Raw genomic sequence first — 19,689 nt, forward strand, 5'->3', positions numbered from 1 at the left:
TAGCTTGTCCACCACACTCTTTGAGAAAGCACTGAACCAGTTCCACAATCAGCTGGACTTTTCTCTTGAGAGCTGCTGGGGCAGATGGGAGCATCCGCCTGTTCTGTAGCAGTAGGAATGGATGCAACACATAGCTATATGAAATTTTCTCTCAACCTGTTAATCAATTTGTCTTGGCTAAATTTTACTAACTTTATTTAAGGTATGAAAAAAATCTCTTTGAATGTGAGGCTTTAGTGGTCTGGAAAAAAGTCCACAAGAATGTTCAGTGAGAAACTAAAAACAAAATATTAATGCAGTTTTTTTGCAGAGACTTCCAAAGCTTTGATTGTTGGTGTCTTGAGCTTAGCTCCACAGCTAATCTCTGTCAAGGTGTAAGCTTGGGAGTCGGTGAAAAAACTGTTGCACAGTTTTGGGAATTGTGAGTTTAGAAAGACTTCATTATTCAGTAAGAGCTAAACCTGCCTTGTATTGTAGCAAAGACTGGTCCATAGGCTTCAGGACAAAAGGAGTTCTTCAACATAAGATAGCAGATTTTCAAGACTGTGCATCATACATGCATCCTCTTTGTGGATGCAAGGGCTGGCAAGTGTATGGTAGGCTCCAAGGGTAGTGAGGAGAAGCTGCATTTGGCTGTTCACTTCAGTGGAGAGAAGCAGATCCCCCAGAAGTTTGCTGAGCAGAGGATTATGTGTTTCTAATTGGCCTGTAGTATATTACTAGAGCTCACTACTGGCCTGAGAGTTTAGTCCATTCTTTGTAATTGAAATTGAAAAGAAAATATATCCTAACCATGATATGACCTTGATACAAGTTTTAACAATTAACTGCTTATTGTTTTGCACCTGCTGTGTAGGCTGAGAGCCATAATGAACTGTGTTAAGTATGTATGATACCATGTGCCCTTGAAAACGTGTTTCATAATTATTTTTCTTATTCCCATTTTGACTTTCTTGTTTTATTCCTCTTTGATCTGGTGGTACAAAGATGAAACTGTTTGACTTGCCCCTCCCAAGAGTGCAGGAGTGAACCTTGTCACATAATCACTAAATTAAAATACCCAAGGACTAATTAATGAGAAGCAATAGTACGATTAGTGTTAGGTAATTTGATGCCTGGTATCAAATAGCCCTGATTATTACATGCATTTTGTATGAATTGTCTGGGGGGAAGTCAGTAAAAGAAACATAAAGTTTAATTCTTTTAGGGAAGAAAAATAATTAATTTTAAATCTATTCTTCAAAAAAGTCCTAGTCTAGATAAGCAAGATCTGGGAAGCTTCCCTCCTATTGTTAATATTTTAAAAGATAGCAAAATAAAGGAGGAAGAATCTGCTTTTGTTAGTACTGTTAGTATTTTGAAAGTACCACCCATGTTGTACAGTGATATTGGGAATCAAACAGTGAGATCAGCAACATGTATAGATCTCTTAAAGGTTCTGATACAGACAGATATAGAGAGACTCTAACAAATAAACCTCATTTATAGATGAGTTGAGTTGATTCTACAGCTGTAATTACTAGTTTACCATAAGATGCTTCTCCCAGGATGGAATCCTTTGGCCCCGTATACAGTGAAACCATTGTTTCCTTTGCATGGTACAGATTGCCATATTCTGGGATTTATTTGCCTTTCCAAGCAGTAGATCAAAGAGTAGCGGTTAGTGTTGGCAGTTTCTGAAGGAGTAGGGATTGTGCACAGGCCATGGAGAACTTCCGATTTTAACCCACCTATTCTTTTGTTCTGTGTATCAAGGAGCTCCATGGTCAGTGGGTTATGCAGACTTTTGAACAGGGCAGAATTTTCTTTCTTGGGTGTCTCATTAAGGATAGATTCAGAGTGAGAAATTGTGCACATACTACTCATAAGATTTTATATTCTCAGCTGAAACAGCTTTTTAAAAATCGGATTCAAAGTCTGAAACATCAGAAACATATCGTGCATTGGTAAGTGCTTTGGAACACTTGTGTCCTGCCCTTTTTCTTAGATGGTGAAGGATACAGGCTTTTGTTCTTTTGTTATTGTTTTGCATACTTTCACCATCTAAGATTTCTTTTCTTATTTTTCCCCCCCACAGAGGAACATAAGTGAGAGCAGGTCTCTTCCTCTTTCTGTGATCGGCACTCATTTATACCAGGCAATGACATCTAACTATCCAGTTGACTTAGAACGAGCAGGTCTAACTCCTGAAATTCAGAAGGCTGTTTCCAATGTTATCAAAAATCCTCCCATCAACTCAGGTGAGACTTACAGGCCTAGCTTGAAGCTGTTAACAACAGCCATTGAAATATGGATGAAGTGAATGACAAACTTCTGTATCCTGTTACATTCTTAGGCAAGCATTTGGAGAGCATGAAAATCACCAGCGCCACCTTATGGTGTGTGATTATGAGATGGGAATAGGCAGAAGCATGGAAAAGAGTGAGAATGGGGTGGAGGGAAGTGAGCTTTATGAGGTACAAGGGTATACTCAGAAACACAGAGAACAGGACTGATGAGGAATTACATTGGCCTGAGTGGTATAATGGCAGGCCTGTGGGGAAGGACCAGTTTTCTCATTTCTCGGTGAGAGGATATCCTGTTTGTGTCAAAAAGTGCTTTGCTCTCTTATACGTTATTATCAAGGTGTCCTGACATACTCTGGTCTTTTATGTATCCTCTGATACAGTGTCTAAGCACAAAGCTGAGTTGGGAGCAATGTTATGCTAGCTAAAGAAGCAAAAACCTCTTGGAAACTTCTCTTCATTCTCTTAACATACAGAGAGCATGCTGATCTGGTTGTTTTGATATTATCAAAATACTTTAATAAGCATTCTGAAATATTTTTTAGGACAGGCATGGCCAACCTGTGGCATACTTGCTGTAAGTGGCACATGTGTGGGTGCCATAAGTGGTACGTGTGTGGCTCTTGGATCATGGAGGGGACAGGCAGCATGGTGGGAGATAGGGCAGAAAGCGAAGTAGCAAAATGGGCATGGAGCACAGGGAAGAAAGCAAAAAGGAAAGCCGTAGATCAGTCAGGTATCACCGGGCTGGGAGCAGAAAGCAGTCAAGGAAAGGGGGTGGGAGAGAACTGCGTGGTGGGGCTGGCAGCACCAGGGCCAATGCCTGTACTCGCTAGGGTGGGGCAACTAGGAGACACTGCTTGGGGCAAGAAGAGCTGTGACCAGGCTGCCTGATGTGGTGTGAGAGCCTCAACCCAGGACAGGAGGGGTGCCACAGGCCTCCCCTCCTCCTCCCTCCAGCCACTGTGCTCTGGCCCAAGCAGGACAGAGACAGCTGGGGGCCCCCTTCGGCAGGGCTGGGAGGTGGGTTTAGAGTGATGGGCACCAGCATGGCCCAGGGAGGCAGGGGACTCTGGCTTGGGAGTGAGGACACCAGCAAGGCCAGGGGGCTGTGGGTGTGGAGTGAGGGGCACTGCCAGGACCAGGGGGCTCTAGGTGGGTAGTGAGGGGCACCAGCAGGCCTAGAGGGCTCTGGGTTGGGACTGGCCATTGATGTTTACAAATGGGTCCTAATACAAAAAAGGTTGAGAACCACTGTATTTTAAGATTTGCAGTTGGGGCGTGCTATGGAAGCACTAGGGTGTAATTAGTTGTGATGATGCTGAGGGCTGTTCTTCTGAACCAGTGTAAGAACAGCAATTCTTTATCTTAACACATTGATCTAGTGCAGTGGTGTTCAAACTTTTCCCCTGGAAGACAGATGGACAGTGCCTGGTCTAACTGTGGACCAGATGATGGGCTAGAGCAGGGGCAGGCAATTATTTTGGGCAGAGAGCAGCTTACCCAGTTTTGGCAGGCTGTCAAGGACCACATGGGTAGCCCCACCACCTGACAGGTGCCCCACCCCTTGACAGGTGCCTTGCCCCCTAGTCACCATCTTGGGACCAACATCCCAATGTCTTGGGACCAATGTCTCAGGCCAGCACTGGTGGGGCCCAGAGTGGGGCACAGGCTGGCAGGGGTCTATGGAGGGCTGGGCTGCACCAGCAGGGAGTAGGGAGCTGGCCCGGCTCCATAGAGCCTCTGCCAGCTGGGACCCTGCGCTCCTGCCACCCTGTTCTGGGCCCCACCGGCACTGGCCCCGGGACACTGGTGCAGGTCCTGTGCTCCCACTGGCTCCCCGCCCACTCACACCCAGTACCCCCCAGCCCCGTGGTACAGGTGGGGGCAGCACTCAGCCCTGACCCCCTGCTCACCAGCAGAGAAGAAGCTGGTGCTGAGCGTGGGGAAAAGTGGCCCGTCACCCACCCCATGGCCTGTGCTCCCTGCTGCAGGCGCTTACAGCCCATGCGAGGTTGTCTGGAGCAGGCACAGGCAGCCTCATGCAGGCTGCAGGTGGCTGCAGTGCAAGGTGCCGGCCATGGGGCGGGCAAGGGGCCACTTTTCCTCACGCTCAGCACCAGCTTGTAACCCACCCCACTGTCAGCCTGGCAATGGAGCGGGTTACAAGGTGGTGCTGAGTGCGGGGAAGAGAAAGCAGTCCCTCGTCCACCCCATGCCCGGCGCCCTGTGCTGCAGCTGCTTGCAGCCTGCCTGGGGCTGCTTGTGCCTGCTCCGGACAGCCCCGCACAGGCGGTGAGGGCCTGCAGCATGGGGCGCCGGCCATGGGGCGGGCAAGGGGCCGCTTTTCTCCATGCAGGGAAGGAGCCTGGGGAAAAGCTGAGTTTGGGAAAGCAGCCCCGCCCCATGCCTGGTGCCTCATGCTGCAGGCGCTCACAGCCCACATGGGGCTGTCCAGAGCAGGCACAGGCAGTGCCACGTGGGCTGCAAGCAGCTGCAGCACGAGGCACTGGGCATGGGCAGGGAGGGGCCACTTCTCCTCCCCGTGCTCCTTCCTTTTCCGGGGTCCCACCCACTTACCTGAGCTTCCCGAACAGGGGCAGGGATGTGCTTTCAGCCTAGAAACCCCAGCTGGGACTTCCAGCTGGGGGGCGGGGCCAGGCAGCCCAGCTGTTATTGGAGCCCACTAGGCTTCCCCTGGGTCCTACTGCCCTTGGTTCCTATCATTTTTAACAGGAACCAAGGGCAGAGAAATACTAATTTCCTACGTTTTTTTAGGGGTTCTGCGGGCCATATAGAATGGCCTCATGGGCCATATTTTGCCCACCCCTGGGCTAGAGCAACAGCCACAGTCCAGCCACAGGGAGGATGGGTGGGGGAGCAGCTCAGCCTGAACCCAGCCCCATGGTGGGGAAGGGGCCTTAAACCCCATCCCTGTGGAAGGGGAAGGGGGTGTGGCCTGTTCCTTTAGGTGGCAGAGGAAGGTGACATGGCCCAGCCTTATGGAGAAGGGGATGTGGCCTGGCCCCAACTCAGCCCTGCGGCGGGGAATAGCCTGGCTCCTACTGGGGCTTTGGGTTTGTGAATTTGGCAGGGGGGAGGATGGTCTTATTAATGGCCACTACTCCCTTGTTGCCAGATTTCCAGTCCTCTTGGGAGCCCCACAGGCCAGGTATGATGGCTCCATGGGCTGCATTTGGCCTGCGTGCCAGAGTTTGAGTACTCCTGGTTTAGTGCCCAGTATTTTGTCTGGGGCTTAACACATATGTACATGCACACACGCATATCTAGCTCTTTTGTTTAAATAACACAATGAAAATGCCACAGAACACCATTTCAAGCACCAGCTTGGGGATGACACCTTCTTCTATAGTAAGAATATACTTTCTAGTAGGAGGTAAGAGTGAGTACAGAGGAGGTATTACAGATATCTCTATGCATGTTTTTTAGATTTTTTTTTTTTTTTTAAATGGCATTTTAGGCATAGGCGACTCATAGGAGGGGCATGGCAGGGCATGTGCCCTGCCTGAGATTGGCTGACGCTAGCTTCTGCAGGTGGTCACTGCTCGCCTCTGGCCCCCTCCTCACTGCCACTGCCACTGATGTCTGTGGGCAGTCGCTGCTTGCTGCCATCGGCATCTGTAGGCAGTCCCCGCTCGCCACCCCCTCTCCCTCGCCCAGCACCTGCAGGCAGTCCCCACTTTCCGCCAATGCTGCCGCCTACAAATAGTGCTCCCAGTCTCGAGAGGCACCAGTCGCTCATGATTTTAGGTTTCTAGGTTCTCTGAACTCTCTGGACTCCTCCACTCATTGCACTATGACCTATTAGTCTACATGCTGGTTAGCAGCAGTCATTGGATAATAGGGCTTTGAGCCTAATTTCCTTTACTTAAACCAAACTGACAGCCCCCTGAGCTCCCCATTTCAGCTGAACTGCAAATGCATGCTGCAAATGGCTGCAGCTTTTCATCTCCTGTCTGAGATTGTTAATAACAGGTATTTAGCAGAATTGGCAGATTTGTTAGATCCTGACAGGGCCACAACATGAACACATCTGCTATGGCCATTATGGCAGTAGAAGCACAGTGTAGATGGAGGGCGGTTGGATTTATGACCTAGGTATTAGAAAGGACTTGTTTGCTCAGAATCTCCTGCCACTGTACAGGAGATTAAACTCTTACAGTGTTCCTTTGCTGTATGTAAGTGATTCAAGGACACTATCAGTTCACTATTTTTAAATAATTGAAAAACAGTGGAAAAGCTCAGCTGCTGCAGTAAAGAGAGAAGGGAATAACAGCAGAGGGAGGCTAGGGGAGATATGATAATGGTTTTGGGTTAAGTTTGAGTATAGGGGATTGCATGAGTGCAAAATGAAGGTCAACATTTATCCATTGGTTAATATTTTTCTATCTGAAGATTCAAGCTACATAGTGTTTTGTATTGTATTATTTGTCTCCTTCCTTGCTTTAAAATATGTTACATTTAGTGACAGGCTATCCCAGGAACTGTTGATGTCTAGCTTTCCTACACCAAACCTCCAAATAATGCTCTTTAATTTTGAAACGGTGTAGAAATTTTGGGGGAATGTTAAGAAAAAATAAAAATTCACATTATTAATTTAATTTTTTTTTTACCCCAAGATGTAACCAAAATACAAGAGATTAGAACACTGGTTTCTCCAAATATTGAAACATATCTTATCAGAATGACAATTGCACTACTGGAAAAAGGAAATGGAAGTAAGCCGTGGAGTCAGCAGTGTCAGTCAAGCAACAGAAGATTGCTAGATGAATCTGAATGGCTGCAAGCAAGTATGGGACCATTCCCGGAGAGCAAGGAAGATGTTTTGTGGATTGAGACAAAGGTTAGTTTAAAAAAAAAATTATTAAACAATGTGATTGTGCAAAAAGGATTATCTCTTGATAGCAATTTACCTATATAAGGGGGGAACTTACTAATTTTCACTGGTTGATTGCAGTTTACAGTTCTCATTCCATGCTCATTTTGCTGTGCCCCTGCCTCTCAGTGCTGATTGGCAAAGAGGGCCCCTTGGCTTTGGTTGGCAGAGAGGGCCCAGGGGAAGGAGGCCATGGCTTCCCTTCTGTTTTCAGCACTCTCCCCCAATAGCCATTTTCCAGCTTTTTCATAGAGGACCTACTAAATTCATGTTTTTGTGAAAATCATGAACATGCAAATTTGGTAGGTCCCTAGCAATGACTAATGCTTCTGTGCCAGAAAGGGTGCTGATATTCAGATTTTAGCACCTTTCTGATTGGAATAAACGTCCTTTATTTGCTGAAATGTTAATCACATAAAACTCATATGAAACACTTAGAGATCTAATTAAGTGAAAAGCAATATTGTTCTATTATAATACATGCTAATTTGCTATGGGAATACATTAAAACAACATTGTTTAGTTAGAATTGTAAATGGTGCAAATGGAAACTATCTTTTAAGAAACAATGTTTTATTTTTCTAATATGGAAAGTCTGAAAAGAACAGCAAGACAGATGATATACAACCAGTTAATACCAAACAGGATGTGCCACCCCATCAAAGCTCCCTCAGATTAGCTTCCTGGAATCAACCTTCCCTTCATCTTGATGAAGAAGGACTGTTTGCTGACTCCCAGTCAATGGTAATGCCATACTCCATGAATTCCTATTTTATACAAGACTTTATACTGGCCTATGTTCTTACCAGTATAAATATTCCCCTTTGAGGATAACAAGTTAACAATGCAAACTTGTAAAATACCACTTAATATACTTACTACCTTCTTGCTATTAAAATTTAGTTCCCAGATTTATTAAAGTACCCTATTTTCTTTAACAGCAGAATATGCTGAGAGTAACATAGACATTTCTTATTGATATTATTTAGGTGCCATTGTACTGGCTGCTCAGCAGTTTGTATAATAAACAAAAGTTCTGCCCCAAAGACCTTAAAATTGAGAAACACTTGCCCTGTATTATCATCTACTGATCATTTTTCAATTAATGTGGAAGACTTCAGTGAAGGTGTCCGGTCACTTATTTATGTAGCTAGTCCCCCAGTCTGAGGGTCACTTATATGTTAGGATGACCATATGGAACCATGGGAAATCCAGGACACTGCTCTCTCCCCTCCTCACCCCCCCACAACCTTGGCAGCATCTGACCTCTTTCAGCCTCTGGTTTAAGCTCAGAAGAGCAATGAAGTGGGGCTTGGTGGCCCATAGAGAACAAGAGCACCCCTGCCCCTCCCCATGCGATCCTGCTAGCCCAAGGGACCCAAGTGATGGCACCTGGGTTCTACGCCCATCCCAACCACACAGTTGCCTGGTGGGAAGGGAGGCAACCAGGATGGACTGGCTAGGGGGGTAGTCCTAGGGCAGAGCCCAGAGCTAAACTCCAAACATGGGTCTCTGGCAGCTGGGTGGGATGGGAGGGGAGGGCAGGGGGAACACTACACTCAGGGCAGGGGTCTGAGTCATCTCCCCCCCCCCCCCAACTCCCCCTTCCCCAGGAAGTCCTTTCCTCACTTGGACTCTTTGTGGCAGCCCTGGCCCCTAGTCCATTGGGCTGAGAACTTCTCACACATAGAGTTAGTCAGGGATGGGCAACCACCCAGGGCACCATGGCACTTCACATATATGTGTGTGTGCGTATGCGTAAACACACACACACACACATACACACACACACACACACACACACACACGTGTGAGCAGCCTGCTCTCAGGAGGAGCTGAGCAGGCACGTGTGGGTGGGGTGGTGCGGTGCGGTGCGAATCCAGGACTTTTGCTTAAATTTTCACTGTTGGCCCCCGTAGAAGTTTAAATGTAGATGCTGAAGTGTTGCTGCTCTGTGGCATATTTAATCTGTGTTCATCAGAACGTCTCAGTTTTATTTTATTTTTGACACCTCTTTACAGAAGGTACTATATAGGATCATTTCATTTTTGGTTTTCTCTCCATAGGGGACAGGGTTGCCAACTCAAGAAAAGAATTTTTACTGAAGGTCTGCTAATTTTTTACTGACGTGTTTTAAATAACCTAAATGTAACCCTTCTGGCAGGCCCTGGATGGCTTTAACAAAGACAGGGTTCAAAGGCAGTATGCATCTTTGTAATGCCCTTTGCTTAACTACAAAAACCCTTTCTACAATGGTATTTCATTGCTTTCCTCACAAAAACTGTTCAGGAATAAATTCTTTTCCACAGTATATCTCATAGGCCCTTTAGTGGCAGATGCTTCCAAATTTTTCTGCGGAATTTAGTTTTCTCAACCCTTTCCTTCAGTGGTTCTTGTGTAGCTGTGACAAGGCAAAGATGGGAATCCCATACATGAGTTTGAGGGTCATGATTTCATTAGGGATTCTTCCACCAGGGTATATCTGTGATATAGATGTTTCACATTTGTATAAAACAAACTTTTTCTGGTGTGATTAATTGAAATTTGAAAGCATCACTGGCAGCCATCTGTCTTGGGAGACCACGGAGATTGTGCCTTTGCCGGGTTAGTGGGTACCACCACAGCTTCTTGAGTGGCAGAGGAGTCCGATGCACAGCAAGCAGACCATTCAGCAGGTTGCACATACAAACTCGGTTGAGCATACAATGGCATGTTGAGTACCGTTTTGTCTTGCCTGCTTTGAGGCCTCTTCTCTAGCTCATCGTTGACCCTGTCTATCTCGAAGCAACATAGGCCCTGTTTCATGGTGGCTTTCCACTCGCAGCGGTCTGAAGCAGTTGATTCCCAGCGTTGGCTATTGATGCGCAGCTCACAAACATTTTTCTTGCAGACATCAACAAAATGGAGTTTGGGCCATCCAAGTTGACATTTGCCAGTGGCCAGCTCACCATAGAGTATGTCCTTGGGGATTCAGCCATCACTTACATGATTCACATGTCCTAACCAATAGAGGTGTCTCTGTCTCAGGAACATGAACATATTGGGTATCTTGGTCCATTCTAGAACAGCAAAGTTGAGATTTTGCCACACTGTGTTATGCACAGGATACTGCAGAGACATCAAAGTTGGAAACTGTTCAATATTCTTTCTTCCTTAGCAGAAGGAGTCCATGCTTTGCTGCCGTACAATAGAGAGCTAAGTATGCAAGTGCTGTAGATGGACGTTGTCAATAGAACGAGTGCTCTATTTTTACAAAGTCTCTTTTGAAGTTTAACCATGGCATTGCTCGTCTTTCCACTGCAAGCCAAGATTTTGCAAGATGTTGGAGCCTAAGTAAGTGAAATTGTCAACCGCTTCCAGGCTTTCATCATTTATTTTAACTTCAGGAAGGCAGTCAATTTGTTGACCAGTGACTACTGTCTTCTTTAAGCTAATGGTCAAACTGAAATAGTCACAAGCATGAGAAAGGTGATCCATGAGACTTTGCAGTCTTGCTTCTGAATGGCTAACAATCGCTGCATCATTGGCAAAGAGCATTTCACAGACAACAACTTCTCAGGTTTTCATTTTCGCTTGGAGACAACCAAGGTTAAAGGGTTTCCCATCAGACCTGGTCAGAAGGTATATTCCTCCTGAAGATCCACTGAATGCATATTTGAGTAGCACAGTGAAGAAAATCCCAAAAAGCATTGGAGCTAGGCAGAGATGACCCGACCAGGGTGGGGCCTGGGGCAAATCAGCCTGTGTGGGGCCACGCCCCCGCACACCCTGGACGTGAAGAAGCTGGCAGCGGATTTGGCGGTGGGGTGGGGATGTGCCAAGAGGCTGGATGCGAAGCTGGTGGAGGTGCTGAGTCACTGCAGCCACTCAGGCCAGCTCCACAGGGCCCCCCAAACCCCCACCCAGGACAGCCCTGGAACTAGGACACAGCCCTGTTTGACACTAATCTCGATTTCAAAATTCTTCCAAATGTGACCCATCAAACAGCACTGTTCCACACATACTGACATGGAAGGACTTGATGATGCTCAGGAGTTTAGGAGGGCAGCCAGTCTTCTTCAGGATTCAGAGCAAACTGACAAGATCAAAAGCTTTGGTGCATCGATAAATGCTATGTATGGAGATTTCCTTTGTTCATGGCACTTTTCTTGTAGCTGTCTTGAGGAGAATTTCATATCCATCGTGGATCTACTGGATTTGAAATCACATTGAGACTCAGGGTAGACTGTCTGCAAGGTTCTGCAGTTTTAGTAGGATGACTTTGGTGAACAGCTTCCCAATGATGCTAAATAAAGATATACCATAATAGTTGTTGCAGTCACTCATGTCACCTTTATTTTTTTACAGAGTGACTACATTTGCATCCTTCATGTCTTGAGGAACTTCATCTTCTCTCCAATACTTGCATATTAATTCATGCAGAGAGAGGAGGAGAATAGATTTCCTGCACTTAACTTCAGCCAGTAAGCAGTGTGCACCTGGGACTTTACCACAAGCAAGCTGATCAATGGCTTTTTTCTACTTTGTCTTTTTTCATAGTTAAGAGCTGTCAAGGTTGAGAGGTCTTCAAGTGCATTGAGAGCAGGCACGGGCCATATTTTCATGAGTAGAGTTCTGAATAATGTTCAACCCATTGATCCATCTGCTTATTGCAGTCATTCAGGACTTCACCTGTGGAGGATTTTAAAGGGGAGGTCTTCCTTGGAACAGGCCTAAGAGCTTTTGTGATGCCCCCATACATTGCTTGCATGTCACCTCTGTCAGCAGCTTTTTGGATACTTTCGCACTGTTGTAGCCAATAATGGCTTGCACATCATCTCACTGTACATTTGACCTTTTGCTGGATCTCTTGAAGTGCCTGCAAGTTGGAGTGGCTAGGGTCACACTTATATTTAAGGAAAGCTGACCATTTATTTTCTATGAGTGGGATAATTTCAGATGAGTTCTCATTGAACCAATCATTTGAGCTGTGATGCAAGGTACTACAAGAGTTCAAGGCAGTTGGATAGATGGCTGTTTTGAGCTGAATCCATTTCTCCTCAGCAGTATTACATAGAGATGATAGAGCCCCAGAGAGAGTTTAATTGAGACAGTGTGTATTCAGCTTTCAGTTGTGTGGCATTTGTTTGTAGTAAAGAGAGTGTCTTAGTCTTGTACAGTTTCCTGGGACACAATTTGACTTCAGTGCATACCAAGGAATGATCGGTATCAAAGTCAGCACTCTGATAGGATTGTGTAATGATTACATCACGGAAGTCTCATGAGCAGGTGATAATCAGTTGATACCAGTGTGCAGGTCATGGGTGGCACCGAGATACTTTGTGCTGAGGTTTTGCACTGAAGAAAGAATTTGTTATACGTAGCTCATTACATGAACATAGTTCGAGCAAACATTGTTCGTTTTCGTTCAGTTTGCTGACATCACTGGTTCCCAAACAGTGAGACCAGGCAGCATGCACCTCACCTGGAGTAAATACACCAGTGCAAAAATACTAATTATAGACAAGTCCTCCTGCCCAGTTTGACTTGTCCAGAAACTTTCTTGAATTGCTTTTTAATTTGGTGTATATAGTAGTTCTTCTTGGATGAGTGTCCCAGGTTCTTAGGCAACCCAAAAATAGTTGGTCAGTTAACTGGTCAATATAGTCAAATAATGGTCAAGTATTTTAAGCATTAATTTATTAGAACAGGAAAGAAAGACTTGAATCTTCAATAGCTTAGGTTCTTAAACTAATTACAGAAAATAATCATTACTGTGAAACCATTTAAATTCTAAAAAAATGTAATGAATTATTATAATAGTGTCCACAGAATCATAGAAAAGTAGGGCTGAAAGGGTCATCTAATCCAGCCTCCTGTTCAAGGCAAGATCATCTTAGCCCATCTTAGCACTGGTGGTACTCAAGCTCCAGCCCACCAGCAAAATGCAGCCTGTGAAGCCTTGGAATTGAGACTATGGGGCTTCCCACAAGTTAGGAAATTTGGTAGTGGGGGAGCAATGGCAGTACTGCCACCCCATCCTGCTGCCAAAATCGCAAGCCCCATGAGACCAGTCTGAGCTGGGCCATGCCCTTCCCTCTGTGTGGCCAGATCGGAACCGGGCCAAGCCCCTTTCGATCCAGGCTGCCAGGTTGGGGCTGGGCCACACCCCCTTTCCTCCACCTAACCAGGTTAGGGCTGGACCATGCCCTCTTCTTCCCACAGGTCCAAGCCACTCTCTCCCCCTGCCCCTGAGCTAGATTGTGGCTAGGCCATGACCTCTCCCCACGTGGCACTGTGTTGTGGCCATGTCATGGGCCTTCCTCCCATGGGACCAGGTTTAGGCTGACCCCAAGCCCCTTTTCACTGCTGGATTGGAGCCAGACTGTGCCCCTGTCACCTCTGTGTGGCCAAATGGGGCCCCACCAGCTCCAGCCTGTAGAGGGATTAGGCATTGCCCATTCAGCCCACCAGCACAATACCCAAAAAGATCAAGAAGGCCCTAGCTTATCACAGGTAAACCAAGAGGATGAGAGCAAAAGCAATTTGTTAAAATACACTCAAGAGATCCAAGGAAAAGGACCATGGTCCCCATAGCAGAGGAATGCAAAAACTCCCACAGTCTGCCAGTTTGACCATGGAGTAAAATTTCTTTCTGATCCCAGAAAAGGCAATCAGCCCAAGTTCCCCTAGCCAGGAACCTCCAGGTGCAAGAACATTGGCACACCTCACTGAAAATCTCGCACCAACATCCAGTGCTTCTGAATAACGTGAAGAGACAAGTAACACCTGAGGCAGCAGGAGGTGAAAAAGTTCTTTTCCTGGCCCCATGTGGCAATTAGCAAGGCATGGAGACATGGGAAAACTAAAAACTCTGCGCTGCAACCTGTGAATTACAAACTCCATACATTACACACTGTAACTGAAAAACCAGAACTCTCCTTTCTGTTATTCTATCCACTCCATAAACTTGTCCCCACTCTTCAGTCCTGGTTTATTTGTGGAGATTTGCTTTATCCACCTGTTCTGGGGTGCAGAGCTCTTTTTACGATCTCCAAGCAATGTGTGTGTGTGGGGTAGGGGGGGCGTCTCCTGGGCTTCCAACTAGTGTACTTCACAGCACATTCCAGACATTACTACTCCTAGATCACCCCTAACCCATGGCTTTCAATCTCTTCTTGAAAACCTCTAGTGAAGGATATCCCATAACTTTTGATAGTGAACTTGTTCCTGATATGCAATCTAAATCTGCTTTTCTGCAGTTGTAAGCCACTGCTACACATCCTGCTCTGCAGTGAGGGAGAAAAGGTATTCTCCCTCTTTGTATTGCAGTCCTTCAGGTACTTGGAAATGATTGACAAGATCATCACCTGCACTCCAAACCTTTTAATCCTTCTGCCCAGAGCCTTGTTAGTCTCCTCTGATCTGATCTGGTCTGCTATTACTGTCAGCATCATTGGTACCTAGATGGACAGGCAGGAAAGGTTAGGGATCTGAAGGATGGCTGAGTTCTGACAGTCTCTCTGTGATATCTTGAATATGGGTTCTTCAAACTAGGGCCCCAGCACGTCCCCTGGGACTCCTGATCCAGATGACAGATAAGTGCTTCCACTCCTGCAGGAGGGAATCTCCAACTACTACCACTCTCCTCTTCCCTCTTGCTGGAATAGTCCTGGAGCATCCATCCCTAGGACCCTGCATTTCTTGCCTTCTGGAGACACAATCTCTGGTCCTTGCCAGCTGTTGTTTTCCCCTCTGCCTTTTCCCTAGCTTTTACGTAAGTATAAATGTGAGGAATATTCAAGTGAACAGTTCTTTTTCTTCTTCTATTTGCCTTTTATCCCAGAACCCCAGGATCAGCCCGAACAATTACAAAAATCCAAAAGGATGGGCAGGAAGGAAGGAAAATAAAACTCACACAGTAATTATAGAAGGCAGATGTCCATTTTTCTTTGCTGGTGGTTATAGTCATTGCCCCACCACCCCAGCATGCAGTAGGTCCTGCACCACCACGTCGGATAATAGAAATAAGGGAAAGGAGGCTGGAAGAGCTTTGAAGAGAAGCAGAGCAGGGGACGCTTGCTTCTAAATGATGCGTGGCATGAATGCTGTGTGCCCCCAGAGGATGTGGGGGCACAGTGACTGCCCACAGGCAGAGGTGTCAGCAGCGGGGGTGTGGCAGTGACAAGTGGGCAGCTCCTGCAGGCAGCAGCAGGGGTTGGGGTGGAGATGGGTGGTAACCTCCCGCAGGCGGCAGCAGCGGCCAGTGGCAATCAGAGACCTTCCACAGATGCCATTGGCAGTGACGGGGGAGCGGTGGCGAGCGGCAACTGCCCACAAGCACTGCCATCAGCGTTGGAGGCGCTTTTCACAGGGAGTGCACCACCAATCTCAGGGGCTGCACATGCACCTGTGTGCACCCTCTATGCATCGCCAGTGGTGTGTGGATCTCGGGAAGGAGCTGTCGCTTCTGCTTCTGCTAACAAATGACACGATGGAATGAAAAAGGAGGCTACCACCATCTGTGGCTTTATGGAATATTTGACAATATTTAATTGTGGACAACTGATATTATTTGACCAGTCCATTGACCAGTTTGCCAGCCCTATTATTTGCATATTTTAGCTTTTCTTTAAAATTTTAACACCTATACTGTGCCTTTTAAAACAACAAAAAATAGAAATTCCAAAGAACATCGTAACGGTTTTGGGAGGTGCTGTGTTGTATGCACCAGTCCATTCCAGACTTTAGCTGCTCCTGTTCATCAAATGTAGTTCATGTTCACATTACTGCAATTTTAAAAAAATATGCATGCGTTTCTTCATGAAATGATGTGAACCCTTCCACCACTATTACATTCCCCTAATGGGGAATTGGTTGGTCTAGGTGTGTAATATTACGTTATCCATATAAGCATGAACATGCCTCTTGCAGCATCTCAAACTCCTTTGAGACGCTCCAGGATGCATGCTGGGAACAAAAACACATTCCCTGTGCTGCAGATTTGCAGTGCAGGTTCAGAATTTTATACCTGGAGATCCAGGTGTCAAAATATAACCAAGGGGGGAAAAGTGGGGCAGGAGGCTTGGTAGCCAGCCAGAGCATCTCTATTGGTGGCCCTTGCCTTCGTGCTGAAGCACGCTGCCTGCCCATATGGGGAGGCTGCAAGGACCTGGATCTGGGCTCCGTGCCAGGTAAGTAGGGGGTGGAGGGGCTGGAAGAGGGGGGAGGAGACTATGGAGGGAGCCCCTCCTTGCTTCCCCAGCCCTCTGATTGTTTCCGGAGCTTCTCCCTCCTTCCCCCAGCTCTCTGATTTCTTCCCCAGCTTCCCCCTCCTTCCCTAAGCTCCTCAATGCTTCCCCAGCTCCCTGCTCACTTCCTCACCTGGCCCTGCCCCTACCAGACAGCTCACACTCACCAGCTGTAGCAGCAGCCTTTGGGGCTGCTCGAGTCTTCATGGCACAGCCCCCACCCCACGGGGCAGCAGGGATTGGTCCTGGCCATCTGACACCTGTACTGCCGCTGCTGCATCATGTGTGTGGCCTGGCAGGGTGCGATGTGGCACCGCAGGCTGTTGAGCTGCTCAGATTGAGTAGCACTGAGCCCTGGGTTACAGTCAGAGGAACCCCAGCTGCCTGACAGCATGCAGTGCCACTTGGTGCCCTGCCGAGCCAGGCGGCACCCGCACAATGCAGCAGCAGCGCAGATGCCAGGCAGCCAGGGCCGATCCCCACACCGTGTGGGGCAGCTGTGACGTGAGGCTCCGAGTGGCCCCAATGGCCACTGTTGCAGCTGATGTGTACGAGGACGCTGGGGCAGGGGAGCCAGGTGGGGGGCATGTGAACTCTGCAGGGGGACAGGCTGTGGGCCCTGTGTGTGTGGGGGGGACTCTGGGCCCTGCAGGCAGGGCTGGGAGCCTGCAGGGGGGGCAGTCCATTGCTGGGGGGGGCTGGGCCTTGTGGGACCCCTCATAAGCAGTCCCACCACACAATCCCCCCACACCTACCCACAAACTGATCCACACCCCTTACAACCCCTTTCTTCCAAACCCCACATCTCGCCATCACGCATCCATCATGTGATTAAAAAAAACAAAAGCAAACTTCAAAATGTATAGATATTTAGAATTTATTTTATGATGATGATAGTGACACTTGTAGACTTCCAAATTGCTTTAATATTGTAAATATAGCAATAAAATACGGCCCAGCTGATCTCTCACATGCTCTCTCTCTCTGTCTCTGTCTGTCTGTCTCTCTATATTATAGTGGTCTTTTGTTCTATTTGTGGAAGAACATGGACTTTAGGGTATTTTAAAGTGTGAATTTGAGATGCTGTTTCAGCAGTCCAGCTGCCACAAGGGGTAGTGTCCCCAAATACCAAGTAACCAGGCCCCAGAAGCTCCTGAGAGCAACTAGACCTGAGCTGCTTGCCTGGGCAGCTTTTTATACTGCTGGGACCAGTACAGGTGCTGGCACCAAGCTGTAGCTCCCCCTGGCTGCAGATCCGGGAGGAGCTAGGCAGGGTTATTTTGCCCCAAGTGGCACAATTTGCTCCACACTAAAGTGCATATGTGGGCACGTGCACTGAGGCAAAAAGCCCCATTTCAAATTTGTGCTGCTTCTATTTGAGTTGCTGTGAAGTACACATGCCTGCCCATAGAATTTATTGTCACTGTGAGTCAAAATACTTATACATGCACTACAAGTATGCTTTTCTTTTCCTAGACTTCGAGTCAGCCTTCAAAGAGGAAGTTGCCAGAATGGTTTGGGACTTCAAAGCAGACAGCTCCTTCTGATACTCCTGGCAAGAAACCGAAAATTGGAGCAAAAAAAGGACTCTTTGGTTGAACTAGGAAATAACAAATGCATTTTTTCCCCTTTAAAGGTGCTTGGGGACATGCACATGATTGTTTTCATTATGCCATTCTAAATCATGTGGTAAACAGTATACTATGAAAGGTGTACTTGGTTTCCTGAATAAACAGTATTGCAGAGGTGAAACAAAGTACCAAGCTTGAACTGAGGGGCTCCAGTTTCAGCCCTTGAACTTCTCAGTGCATGGACAGAACCAAGTTACAAATCCCAAATCCAAGTATGCTCCACTCTTCACTGTGTGAATTTTCCTTATTAATTGGATAATTCACCATTGTCTAAATTTGAAAACTTGGGACAATTGAAGGGAAGTCACAATTGAGCTGAATGTGAGCTGAATGTTGTCTTTATGAAGAATTTGTTCATTACACAGGCTTTTTCAACCGGCATTGGCTTTATTCCACAGGTTTCTATGTTTAAGGTTGGTAGCAGACTGAGTTTGGAAAAATGATAACTATCATGTAGAGGAACACAGGGTGTGTTACCCCTTCGCCATACCCACAAACTTAAAATGTTATGTTGCTGCTAGTACACACAGAATGTGTTGTATTGTGTTAGCATTCCACACTTGCTAAAAGTAAGACTGCCTTGACAGTGCTGTGCAGTATCTCTGATGCAAGATTTACTGTATGCAACTTTTTATATTATTATTAAACTTTAAAAAGTGCTTAATTTTGTGTAGAAAAACATGAGACAATTTTTTTAAGTGTCTTTAGGCAGTTTGTACTAGCATTAAGGTATATTTTTTATAGTAAAGTGTTATATAAAGGTTCAAAAAGTACTTATTTATTACTCATCTTTGTCTAGTCTCGTTCATTTATTTTTCTTTTCTTGAAATCAAAATTTATGTAACAGGGCTGTCAAATGATTTTGAAAAAAATCGATCATGATTAGTTGCATGATTAAAAAAATAGTTGCAATGAATCGCAATTTTAATCGCACAGATAAAAACTCAAAATTATGCAGGTACTTTGTATGGTTGGGGTGGGGGTGGGGTATGTGTGTGTGGGTGGAATTTGTGAAAGTGTGAAGGGACTGTGGGTGTATGTATGGGGTTTGGAGCAGGATACTGTGGGTCAGGAATGAGAGGCAGCAGCAGGGTTAGGAGTGAGGGGCAGACGCACACATTGCCCAGAAAGTAAGTCTGTGGAGGGGGAGGATATAGGGAAGAGGTGTGGGGGTGCAGATTGAGGCCCCCACAGTGAGGGGCAGGGGCTGGGGTGAATGGGGCCCCAGGGCCAGGGTGGGTTGTGGGATGGAGCCGCAGGAAGTGTGTCCAGGGGTGAGGGGGCATGATTCCGATTTGTGCGTGGGGCAGAGGCGAGCTGCAGGCTGGGGCTCTGTGCCTTGCTGCCTTAGCCCCAGGAGTCACGGTATGCCATAACAGTTGCTTGCTCAGCAACGTGTTTTGTTTTGAAAACTGTTACCGCCTTTTTGTTTTTAGGAAAGGAAGAACATTTGTTCCAAAAGAACTGTGCATGGAGTCATAATAAGCAGGAGAGTTTTTCTTATCTTAAAACATTTTAAAATACAAAGTAAGACCATTTTTGTTTTCTTCGTAGTCAAGTTAGAGGCCTGGCTTGGATGTGGGATGTTGGTGTATAAGCCAGTGACATCTATGGTGGCTACAAGGGTATTGCTGGGAAGGTGTGCT

General features: G+C 46.6%; 1 protein-coding gene across 5 annotated transcripts in view; it reads left to right on the plus strand.

Moving 5' to 3' along the window:
• WRN (WRN RecQ like helicase) overlaps nt 1-18,827 on the plus strand; it is a 171,964-nt gene extending 153,137 nt beyond the window's left edge. For 4 of the 5 annotated variants that reach the window (XM_090031989.1, XM_090031990.1, XM_090031992.1 and 1 more), the window contains 4 exons: nt 2,078-2,240; nt 6,926-7,149; nt 7,777-7,926; nt 17,889-18,827. In XM_090031989.1, coding sequence (XP_089888115.1) covers nt 2,078-2,240; nt 6,926-7,149; nt 7,777-7,926; nt 17,889-18,011 — 660 coding nt within the window. In that variant the 3' untranslated portion in view covers nt 18,012-18,827. The remainder of the gene's footprint in view (nt 1-2,077; nt 2,241-6,925; nt 7,150-7,776; nt 7,927-17,888) is intronic. The other variant, XM_090031993.1, reaches the window with a different exon arrangement.
• The last annotated feature ends 862 nt before the right edge of the window (nt 18,828-19,689 follow it).

This window comes from Crocodylus siamensis, chromosome 2 (assembly GCF_052110815.1).
Source record: "Crocodylus siamensis isolate JL-2025a chromosome 2, ASM5211081v1, whole genome shotgun sequence".
NCBI lineage: Eukaryota > Metazoa > Chordata > Crocodylia > Crocodylidae > Crocodylus > Crocodylus siamensis.